Here is a 12,081-nt window from a genome sequence, read left to right as displayed (position 1 = left end):
CGTTCGTCTGTCAGTGGACACTTGGGCACCTTCTGCATTTTGGCTCTCGTGGGTAGTGCTGCTAGGAACATGGGTCTACAAGGATCTCTTGGATTTCTTTTGGCTGTATACCCAGAAGTGGAGTTGTTGGATCAGCTGGTAAGTCTATTTTTAGGTTTTTGAGGAAATGCCACACTGTTTCCCACAGCAGCCGCACTGCATTACATGCGCACCCGCAGTGCAAAAGGGTTCCGGATTGTCCACATCCTTGCCAACACTTGTTATTCTCTGTTCTTTTGGTAGTAACCATCCTAACAGGTATGAGGTGATATCTCATTGTGGTTTTGATTCTGGAGGCTTCTTCAACCTTTTTGTATTGTTATAATTTTTATATTATTATAAAAGAAACAGATAATTTTACAAAATTGATTTTATGAAAAATATACTAAAAATCATCTCAAATATTATCAACATTTGAAGTCAGTTAAACTTTCTTGCTCTCACATGCAGGTGTGTGCTCTATTTTTTTTTTTTTAAGATTTTATTTATTTGACAGAGAGGGAGTACAAGCAGGGGGAGCAGGCAGAGGGAGAAGCAGGCTCCCCACTGAGCAGGGAGCCCAATGCAGGGCTCGATCCCAGGACCCTGGGATCATGACCTGAGCCGAAGGCAGATCTGTTTTTTTTTGAATATAGTAAAGGTCAAACTGTATGTACAGAATTTTATTCTTTTTCATTTAATCTCATATCACAAGTAGTTTTCCACTCTATTAAAAATTTGATACCATTCAACCATATAGTACACATACCTTTTTTTTGTAGTTTCAATTTTTTATTTAAATTCCAGTTAGTTAACATATAGTATATTAGTTTCAGGAGTAGAATTTACAATACCCAGTGCTTATCACAAGTGCCCTCCTTAAAGCCCATCCCCCATCTAGCCCATCCTCTCCCCACCGCACCTCCCTCCAGCAAACTGAGGTTTGTTCTCTGTAGTTAAGACTCTGTTTTATGGTTTACCACTCTCCCTCGCCCATGTTCATTTATTTTGTTTCTTAAATTCCACATATGAGTGAAATCATATGGTATTTATCTTTCTCTGACTTATTTCACTTAGCATTATACTCATTAGCTCCATCCACATTGTTGCAAATGGCAAGATTTCATTCTTTTTGATGGCTGAATAGTACTCCACTGTGTGTGTGTGTGTGGTGTGTGTGTGTGTGTGCACACACACACAACATCTTCTTTATCCCTTCATCCATCAATGGACATTTGGTCTCTCTCCATAGCTTGGCCATTGTAGATAATGCTGCCATAAACATTGGGGTGCATGTGTCCCTTTGAATCAGTGTTTTTATATCCTTTGGATAAATACCTAGTAGTGCAATTGCTGGACCACAGGGTAGTTCTATTTTTAACTTTTTGAGGACCCTCCATACTGTTTTCCAGAGTGGCTGCACCAGTTTGCATTCCCACCAAGAGTGTAAGAGGGTTCCCCTTCCTCCACATCCTCCTCGAATACACATACTTTTTATGCAAAACACTGAGAACTCATTGCAGGGCTCTAGCATCTCCAGGAGCATGGTGGCGGGTCGCTGGTGCAGTGAGAGGCCATTGCCCAGGCAGTGCCAGGTCTGCTGTGCGTGGGCCGGGCACACAGTGCTCTCCACCTATTAAAAATAGGTATCACTTGCTGTAGGCCAGGCGCTATTCTAAGTGCTCTGCATATATTAATTTAATCCCCACAATAACTCTAGGGGGAATGTTCTTATTAGCCCCATTTTACAGATGAGGAGACTAAGTTCCAAGAGATAATGTAATTCACATAATCTTAAATCCAGATAAAAATCCAGTTAACACGGGAGCCCAGCATCCTGCCTCTCAGAACCTTGCAGGTTATACGCTGTGGGAGGGTATGGGGCTTTGTTATTGCAGCTCCCCGCCCAGCCCCCCAGACCACAACAACCCACTAGCACGCTGGAGTAGGGTCCTCTTCACCTAAAAGCAGCATTGCTGGTGAGGTTTCCGAGGGTGCTTCCCGATCTTTGCTTCTTGGAAGACCGACTGTGTCCTCACGAGTGTCTCAGAGCCCTGCAGAGGGTCAAATGGATGCTGGCAGTTGGCACCTCCACAGGCTCCCTTTCAGGTTGCTGCCAACCCACATCCTCGGTGGTGGCGGGGGCATTTCTGCGACAGTCGTGTGCTCGGGCCCTCTGACAGCTCTCTGAAAGCCCACGGTGATCTTAGTCTCTCATGGTGCATCTACCCAATGGGCTTCTGCTGCTCTTATCCCTTTGCATTTGAAGCCTAGAGCAGCTTCACTAAGCGGCTGGTGTGGGAACATTCCCCGGGCCGGGGCTCCAGGGACAAAGCCAAGACCTCTGCCTGTGAGTGTGCAACCAAGCGTGACCACCAGCAGCAAGTCAGGGGGGAGCACGAGCTCCCGTTCACCGTCTTGCCTCTGCCCTCAGGATGTGGGGCAACAGAATCGGCGATGAAGGAGCAAAGGCCTTCGCAGAGGCTCTGAGGAACCACCCCAGCCTGACCAACCTGAGGTACCTGCTGCTTTCTGAGACCCGCTGTCCCCAGGGTCCAACCTGGGCACTCTGTGTGCCTCCTGGTTTGCGAGGGGAGGAGCCAAGGGGAAGAGAGTGGTTGGCTTTCCTAATGTGTGGGGGGGATTTTTCTTTCGTAAACAGTTTTATGGACATGTAAGTAGCATAGCACATTACTGTTCAGCTTGGCCACTTGTCATATGTGCACACCAATGTACCCGTCACCCGGATCAAGACCTAGGACTTTGCCAGCTCCTCTGCAGTCTCCCCAGGCTCCTTGGCAGTGGGGGAGTGGGGAGGAATTCTCAAGTCCAGATAACACTGAAAGGGATGCCCCTTCCTCACTCACAGGACGGTGCTGAGACAGAAGGGAACCTTCCTCCCTGTAAAGACCTACTCCTCCCTGGCCTTCTTTTAGTCCTCTGGCCAAATCTCAGAGCTTCGGGTGTCTCCCTGTTGCCCGGGTTCTTCCTAACACTGAAAAAGAAACCCAAGTTAGTGGGGGCAACAGCAGAGTTTCTTCTTCATGAGAACAGAGGACGCTTCTCCAGGTCTTATTGATGGGCACACTGAAAACATCAGCCGCCTGAAGCAGAGCCCTCCCAGCCCCTGATCTGCTTGGGACCAGGTCTCGCTGATGTTCCATTTCCTGTCTGGCCTCTCCTTGAGCGGTCTTGTGCCTGTCCTCCTGCTCAGAGCGTGTGCCCTGGAGCAACAAAGCTGGAACTGCTGCTGGCCCGGCTGAGCACTTCTGCTTCCTGCCTCAAGTCAGCTTCCGTCCAGGCAGGGGCCGCCTCCAGGCAGCATCTTCTGGGTGTTTCGGTTGCTGAAGCCAAAGCCAAATGTAGACGTGTCTCTAACGATTGATCCCACGTGTTTTCCTTCCTAGTCTTGCATTCAACGGCATCTCCACAGAAGGAGGAAAGAGCCTCGCACAGGCCCTGCAGCACAACACCTCTCTGAGAATATTCTGGTAATAACCAGAGTCCCTTTGAAAGGTTGGATCTCAGGGATTATTCCAAAGACCGTACAGCCTGGAATCTTAACTGAAAAACCACCTTTTTAATTGAAAAGGCTCTAGGCCTTTCCTCAGTGTTGAGTTGATAATTTCCTTCTAGAAGAGAAAACAGCCATTCCTAGAAGCACAAACAGGTACAGAAGGGGGGAGGTGGGCCCCAGGAGCATGGGTTTGACCTTTGCCAACCCAGACCTCAGGAAAACCCGAAGGCTGGTCATTCTGTCAGGATTATCCTCAGAGCACCTTCACGTAGGCCTTGCAGAGTCCAATTTTGGTGCACTTGGCTCAGACTTTTCTCCCTTCCTCCTCTTAAGCTGCCTTCCTCCCATGCAGCCCCCTCACAATCTGGCCCTTCGTGGTCCAGCTTCCCAGTCACAGGAAGCGCACATTCCTCACTCCCTGTCTGTCCTCCAGGGGTACTAATTTAGTGTATGTTGCCTTCTGACCGTGATTTGGGGGGGGGGGTTGTTTTTCCTTTTGTCATTTACTCTAACTTATTTGAATTTTATTTACCTGCCTGTATCATAAATTCCTTACGGGTGAGGGAACTGTATTAGGGACTCAAGGCACCTGAGATACCAGCTGAGTTCGTTAATATTGACAATATCATCATTTTGAGAGTTCTCCTACTAGACCTGCTGGCCAGTGAATGCATTTTTAATTCTTTTCCTCTAAAAAAAACCTTTAAAAATACTTTGAAATATTTTTAAAAAACTGTAAGGAAGTCAAAAAGTAGGAAGTGAAAGTAGTTCCTCCCTCGTGTTTTCCAGATCAACCTTTTTCTTCTAGCCTTTGAATGTATATTCTAGCCTTCTAGAATAATAGAAATAGCATCTTCTTACAAAATAGAATAGCATTTAGCAAGTGCCTTTTATTTATTTTTTTAAGATTTTATTTATTTATTTGACAGAAACAGCGAGAGCAGGAACACAAGCAGGGAGAGTGAGAGAGGGAGAAGCAGGCTTCCTGCTGAGCAGGGAGCCCGATTGGGGGCTCGATCCCAGGACCCCGGGATCATGACCTGAGCCGAAGGCAGACGCTTAACCGACTGAGCCACCCAGGCGCCCCAGCAAGTGGCTTTTAAAAAATATCTTAAGGGGCGTCTGGGTGGCTCAGTTGGTTAAGCGTCCAACTCTTGATTTCAGCTCAGGTGATGATCTCAGGGTCGTGAGGTCGAGCCCTGTGTCAGGCTCTGCACTTAGTGCAGAGTCTGTTCAAGATTCTCTCCTGGGTGGCTCAGGCATTAAGCGTCTGCCTTCGGCTCAGGTCATGGTCCCAGGGTCCTGGGATCGAGCCCTGCATCAGGCTCCCTGCTCAGCGGGAAGCCTGCTTCTCCCTCTCCCACTCCCCCTGCTTGTGTTCCTGCTCTCGCTGTATCTCTCTCTGTCAAATAAATAAAATCTTTAAAAAAAAAAAAAAAGATTCTCTCCCCCTGCCCCTCCCCACTGTGCATGGGCACGCTAAAGTAAATAAATCTTAAAAAAAAAAAAATCTTAACCACATGTCCACATTTTACATGTCCTTTTATGTCAGGGGTATCTCAGTCTCAACACAGTTGACATTTTGGTCCAAATCATTCTCGGGAGGGGCTGTCCTGTTCATTATAGGATGTTTAGCAGAATCCTGGGCATCTACCCAGTAGACACCAGCAGTACCCTCCAATTGTGATGATCAAAAATGTCTCCAGATGTGGACAAATGTCCCCTAGAGGGAAAAGCACCCAGTTGAGAACCCCTGCTCTATATTATTAGTAGTAACAATGTTACTACCGAACGTTTCTCGAGTGCTGACTATGCCATGCATTCTTCTCGGCCTTTTACCTTTTTTTTGAGAGCGGGAGAGAGAGAGAGAGTGAATAGTGTGGGGGGCAGAGGGAGAGAGAGAGAATCTTTAGCAGGCTCCACGCCCAGTGCAGAGCCCAACACGGGGCTCAGTCTCACAACCCTGAGATCATGACCTGAGCCAAAATCAAGAGCTGGACGCTTAACTGACCGAGCCACCCAGGTGGCCCTATTCTCAGCCCCTTATATGTGTTCACTCCCCCTCATAGCCACCCCATAATGTCTATACTGTGAGTGTTCACCTTATTTCTCTGGTGAGAAAACTCAGGCCCAGAGAAGTTAAACCACCTGCCCCCTGGTTGTCCTGCTAGTGAGTGACACACACTGGGCATGTCTGGCTCCTGAGTTCTCTTAAATATCATGTTCTTTTGCCTCATTCTCTCTACCTCATTCCCTCTAAAGGTTGTACAACGTCCCATTGAATGGATGTTTGCAATTTAGTTTCCCAGTAGCCTCTGCTGATATTCACTGGTGTTCCCACTTTACATTATGACCGATACCACTGCGGTCGATACCGCACACACAGATCCTTGTGTGCACATGTTTGCACACTGCAGGGTCAGTGTCCAGAAGTGCCACTGTGGGCTCAAAGTACAACACGTTTAAAATTCAGACAGATGCCGCCAAATTGCCTTTTGAGGAATGATTTTTTTTAAGATTCTGTTTCATTCTTCTTCTTTATTATTTCATCCACTGGCACAACAGGGTCCAATCCTATTTACAGAGCTAAGAGTCCTCTATGCTTTTATCTGGATTTCTTCTGGTTTCAAGAACAGCTGAGAGACTTCCTGAACTTTGAGTCCCTGAACATGGGTCCTTCACGACGGGCTTCAGACCAGAGCATTGAGCACATTTTAACGTGTAGTTGACAGGCTTTTCTAAGTCTTCCTACGACTGACTTTGGTAACAGGCTGTCAGAGATGTTCAAGGGGCTTTGGGGGCTGGAAGAAGCCTGGGAAGCAGGCATTGGCCCCTATCTTCTCTGGGATCTGAGGCCCCAGCAAATGGGAAGGGAGCTTGGGCTCTGCTAGAGAAGCAGAGCTAAGAAGTAGGAGCTTGGGTACAGGATTTGCACGAGAAATGAACCACCCTTTATTGTCTGTGGGGCTCAGAGGGTAGGATTGGGACCTGGCTGTTTGCTCAGTTCAGCTAGTGATTAGCAACCTAGGCTGGAGAGATCCGGGCCGGGATCCCACTTCTGAGAACTCATTTAAGAATGTGTGCCAGGTATGGCTCTCCTGAGTAAACCCTTCCTTTCTTTTCTAGGCTCACCAAAAATGAACTCAATGATGAAGTGGCAGAGAGCCTGGCAGAGATGTTGAAAGTCAACCAGACGTTGAAACATTTATGGTAACTCAGAGAACCTCAGAATTCCAGGCTGTGCTCCTTTTAAAACACATTTTTTGAGATGAGGTGCCTGGCTGGCTCAGTTGGTAAAGCATGCGACTCTTGATCTTGGGGTTGTGAGTTCAGGCCCTGTATTGGGTGTAGAGATTACTTAAAAAAATAAAATCTTAATAAAATGTACAGGTCGGTGGTCTTTAGCGTATTCACAAGGTTGTGCAACCAGCACCACAATCTAACTGTAGATCGGTTTTACTTTCCCACCCCCCAGCTGGAGTACAACCCCATGCATTAAGCAGCGCCTCCCCATCTTTCTCCCTCAGTCCCTGATCGATTGTCTCTATGGATTTGCCTATTCTAGGCATTTCACAGAAATGGAATCCTATAACATGTGACTTTTTGTCTGCATTCTTTCACTGGCATGAGTGTCCGAGGTTCATTGACATTCTGGCATGTGTCAGAGCCTCATGGCTCTGTGTGGCTGATATTCCTCTGTGGGGATCGTCCACAATCTGTCCATCCATCGGTTGGTAGGCATCGGGGTTGTTTCTACTTTTTGACTGTTGTGAATAATGCTACCTTGAACATTCCTGTGCATGTTTGTGTATGGACATATGTTTTCATTTCTCTTGGGTATACACTTAGGAATAGACTTGCCGGGTGATATGGCCACTCTGTATGTAACTTTTTGAGGAGCCACTAAAGTATTTTCTGAAGTGGCTGCTCACTGTACCTTCCCACCAGCAATGTGGGAAGGCTCCCAGTTGTCACATTCTCACCAGCAACACTCGCTGTTGTCCACTTTTTTTGTGGGTGTGAATTGGTATCTCATTGTGGTTTTGATCTGCATTTCCCTGCTGACTAACATTGGGCATATTTTTTTTTAAGATTTTATTTACTTCTTTGTCAGAGAGAGACAGACAGATACAGAGAGAGCATGAGCGGGGGAAGGGGAGAGAGAGAAGCAGGCTTCCCGCTGAGCAGGGAGCCCGATGTGGGACTCGATCCCAGGACCCTGGGATCATGACCTGAGCTGAAGGCAGACGCTTAACCGACTGAGCCACCCAGGTGCCCCTGACATTGGGCATATTTTCATGTACCTGTTGGTTTTTGTGTATCTTCTTTGAAGAAATGTCTCTCTATCCTTCCTCCAAATTTAATTTAAATGTTAATACATTTATTTGCCTTTTTACTGCTGGGTTGTTAGAGTTCTTTATATATTCTGGGTACTAGACACTAGGTAGACAGTTTGCAAATATTTCCTCTGTGAGGTTTTTCACTTTCTTGTTAGTGATCTTTGAAGCACGAAAGTGTTTAATTGTGATGGAAGTCCCGTTTATTTTTTTCTTTGGTGGTTTGTGTTTTAGGTGTCTCACTAAAACTGTTGCCCAACCCAAGGTCACAAAGATTTACACCTAAGTTTCCCTTTAAGTGTTATAGTTTGGCTCTTACCTTGAGGTATTAGATCCTAAATGTTAATTTCTGGAGTTAATTGTTGTGTGCAGTCGGAGGCGTAGGGCCCAAATTAATTCTTTGGCATGGGGCTATCCAGCTGTCCCAGCACCTCTTGTCGAAAAAACTATCTTTCCCTTTTAAATGGCCCTGATACTTTTGCCAAAAATCAATTGACCATAAACATACGGGTATATTTCTGGACTTTCTATTCTAGTTCATTGATCTGTTTATCCTTACGTCAGGATCACACTGTCCTGATTATTCTAACCAGGTAGTAAGTTTTGAAATCAGGAAGTGTGAGTCTTCCAACTTTGTTCTTCTTTCTCAAGGTTGTTTGGGCTCTTCTGGGTCCCTTGTATTTCCATATGAATTTCAGCTCACCTTGTCAGCTTCTGTGAAACAGCCAGTCTGTGCTTTTACATCTGTTTTGTTGTTTTTCTGGCCTGTAGACTTTCTTTTCTCTCCTGCCCTTGGTGCCAGGCCAGCCCCTGCAGGGAGCTCTGAGCAAGACCAGGGCTAGAGAGCGAGTCTTGGCTGCTTCCTGCACGCACAAACCGCACTGCCCTCATGAAGGAGGCCCCGGGGGGCGTGTGTGCCTGAGCCCTGCCACACTCTTTGGCTCTCTTACTACCCGGCCTCTTGCCAGCTCTTGGTTGAAAGCAGCTCTCCCAGCAAAGTGGAGGTGATGCCAGTGCTGGCAGCCGTGGAGGTGATGAGGAAGCAGCAGTTTAACCCGGTGCACGGTTCTGGGTCCACTTCCAGGTTCTGTCTTTGCTCCTTTTGCCAAAATGTCCACGTTACGTTGTGGTCGTCCTTACCCAGGGGGTCATCACCTCTGCCCCTGAGCCCAGGGGTCCCGCTTTGGGAGATGTGGCTGAAAGACTGGGGCACGGTCCTATGTGCTGGGGCAGCAATGGCGACAAGAGCTCCCTGCCCCTGGGCATGGGGGCAGAAACTGTGAGAACGACTTCCTTCATACACATCCTCCCACTGAGACCTCACACACCCAGGGAGGGGGTGTTCTCTTGCTTCCATTTTACAGATCAGGCCACTGAGGCATAGATAGCGTGAGCTTATTTCTTCAAGCATCTGTGACTGAGAAGTGGGGAGTGGGTGTGTGTGGAGGAGGGGAGCTTTGAACCGCGACACTGTCCTGCCTCTTCAGGGGGTTGGCCTCTTCTCGCTTAATTTCTATAATCTCATCAATCACGACGGTGAAGCTCTCATCTTCCTGGTAGGGCTGCCTTGTTGGGTCAGTGCCCAGGATTTCTTAGGGTCAAGTTCAGTAGTAACCTTATTCTACGAATAGCCGGGAGCGAGGAGTGGGTATGTGATGACGCATAGACACATCACCGCCTTGTGCGGTGTGTAGCTCTTGGTTGGGTTGGAAGCCCAGCTGCCCAGGAGAGCACTTGAGAAATTGTCCAGGCTCCCCGGCTGTATCAGAAACCTTGGGATCACTGCTACCTGACCTAATGGGATGCACTCCTAGAGGCCCCGTTATGGATGCTTTCCCGCTGGGACCCATGAGTGGCAGCAGGAGAATCCTTCTCTTCCCACCCCTGCCAGAGGTTGGACAGGACAGGGTGCATTCTTAGGAGCCTTTGTTTCTCCAATGAATTGAACAGCCAGTTAGCAGCTACTTAACTTTAAAAACTGCCTTGCCTTCCCCAGCCAGCTGGAAGGCCACCAGACTGCCTGTCCGCTGGGTGTTTCTTAGAATTTGTTGTTCAGACTGGTGGCCTCCAAACATTTTTGACTGGGCACCCCCTGCAGTGAAGAATGCCAAAGACACACATAAATGCATTCATGTATTAAATTATCTATGTATGAATGCACAGATATATTATGCTCATTCTAAAAATATACCGAAAAATTAAACATTTTAAAGGATGTCCTTTATTCTGGTAGATCTGCTCAAGACAGTCTTCGCCAGATTAAAAGTCACGCGGACACCGTTCTTCCCCCAACCGTGTCTCATTCCCACCATACCCTTACAACTCCCTAATGGAGGGGGCAGAGTTGATCCAGTACTAAGGATCTGCTACAAGATATGTTCTTCTTTCAGGCTTATCCAGAACCAGATCACAGCCAAGGGGATTGCCCAGCTGGCAGACGCCTTACAGAGGAACACTGGCATTATGGAGATTTGGTAAGACTCATCCACCGCTGGTCGTAATAGTAACAGTGCTCACTTACTCAGCACCACCATCTGGGTGCCAGGCACAATGTGCAGGGGAGCTCTTTGCACTTATTCCTCATCTTTCCCATTATCTTGTGAAGTAGCTGGTATTATTTCCATTTCACAGATGTAGAAACTGAGGCCCAGAGCAGTTAAGTAAACCTGCCCAAGGTGCCACCTAAGAAGAGCAGCTGGAATCTGGCCCAGTTGGCCTGCCCCTGCTCTCCTCCGCGGTCCCCTGCCCTCCTCTGCTTCCCTCAGGTTCCGGAGCAAACAGCTCCAGAAAGGCATTCCCACTGCGAGTGAAGCACTCAGGGACTCAGGAAGCTGAGACGAACGAACGTGCTAGCTGGAGTTTGGGGCCCGTTCTTCTCCTTTTCTGGGCTTCCTGGGCTTGAGGAGCTACTTCCATGCTGATTTGAGCTGACCTGTGCTCTTCCTCAACTTCCTGTTTCTGCTTTGAGGCGTTGCTTCTGGGGCTAGTGGGAGCCAAATCGTTTGCTTTCTACAACACTGAGCCCTATTCCACCCCGCTAGTGCCTCACAAGACACATACCCCCGCCCCTGTTTGGGTCTGGGCTTGTAGAATATGCAGGGCCAAGTGGGGTTTGGGGGGAGTTCCCATTAGTAACAGTTGCAGCCACGGTTTGGGTGCTGGGGAAATGGCAGTTAGTCAGACAGAAAGGACCCTGATTGCTTAAGAGTACTGAGCCCAGGTAGGCCAGGCTGCAGAAATTTGCAGGCAACGGTTGGCCTCTACTCTTCTCAGACGCTGTTGAGGACAGTTGTAAGGGTCCACAGCTACTCTTAAGAGCTGAGAACTGGGGACTGAACAGACTCCTGAGTGCTCTGGAGTTTTTCCTGCACCTCCAGCGGGAAACAGCCCTGCAAAGTGACCGTGTGGAGGACCCGACAGGGGGCAGAGCCAGACCTCCCTAGAGGACAGACGAGAGGAAGAGTTCACGCTCTTACTGGGGCTGCTCTGTGAACTCAGATCCTCAGCTCAGGGGGTAGTTACTCATTAACTACTTTATTTCTTCATGACTGGGGGAGAACTTCCCAACCAAAAAAAAAGTAAATCGAGGTACAGTCCCTTGACCTCGGCTCCGAGAACAGTGCGTTTTAAACTTCTCTTTGGAACTTGTCAGCGGAGCAAAATGAGTTTGGTGGGTTGCAACCAGCATTATTTAAAAAATGAACTTGAGCAGAGTACCAGCAAGCACTGTGCGTAGTATGAAGTGTGATTTTTTTTTTTTTTAAGATTTTATTTATTTGACAGACAAAGCGAGAGAAGGAACGCAAGCAGGGTCAGAGGGAGGGGGGGAAGCAGGGACTCGATCCCAGGACCCTGGGACCATGAACTGAGCCCAAGGCAGACGCCTAATGACTGAGCCAGCCAGGCGCCCCTGCCGTGTGATTTTATAATCTTGTTTCAGATATGGGTATGTGCGTATGAACAGATTGGTTCACAGTGTTAAATGTAATTCTTACTCGGGTCGTGGTTTAAAAAACGCTTGGAAAACACTTCGAGGGAAGAAAGCCGGAGGCGCTGTGGCCTCTGCGCCTGCGCGGCCGCGCCCCCTCCTCGGTCCGGAAGGCCTGTGAGAGCTCGGTGGACTTGAGTTTGCGTTCGTCCCGAGCCCCTCCTGCCTGTGGCCCGTTCCCCAGAAGCCCTTCATGTCCTGCTGCTTCTGTGCTCCAAGGA

General features: G+C 48.1%; 1 protein-coding gene across 5 annotated transcripts in view; it reads left to right on the top strand.

Annotated features, from left to right (window-relative positions):
- NOD1 (nucleotide binding oligomerization domain containing 1) overlaps window positions 1–12,081 on the top strand; it is a 63,266-nt gene that overhangs the window by 35,044 nt on the left and 16,141 nt on the right. For 4 of the 5 annotated variants that reach the window (XM_028119357.2, XM_088018298.1, XM_088018299.1 and 1 more), the window contains exons 9-12: window positions 2,453–2,536; window positions 3,426–3,509; window positions 6,662–6,745; window positions 10,263–10,346. In XM_028119357.2, the coding sequence (XP_027975158.1) occupies window positions 2,453–2,536; window positions 3,426–3,509; window positions 6,662–6,745; window positions 10,263–10,346 (336 nt within the window). The remainder of the gene's footprint in view (window positions 1–2,452; window positions 2,537–3,425; window positions 3,510–6,661; window positions 6,746–10,262; window positions 10,347–12,081) is intronic. The other variant, XM_088018301.1, reaches the window with a different exon arrangement.

The sequence above is a fragment of the Eumetopias jubatus genome, unplaced genomic scaffold (genome assembly GCF_037043125.1).
Source record: "Eumetopias jubatus isolate StellerSeaLion01/CBP00866 unplaced genomic scaffold, mEumJub1_p1.0 scaffold_14, whole genome shotgun sequence".
Classification (NCBI taxonomy): domain Eukaryota; kingdom Metazoa; phylum Chordata; class Mammalia; order Carnivora; family Otariidae; genus Eumetopias; species Eumetopias jubatus.
The sequence above is the reverse complement of the archived record's forward strand: the minus strand, read 5'-3'. Positions and strand labels throughout refer to the sequence as shown.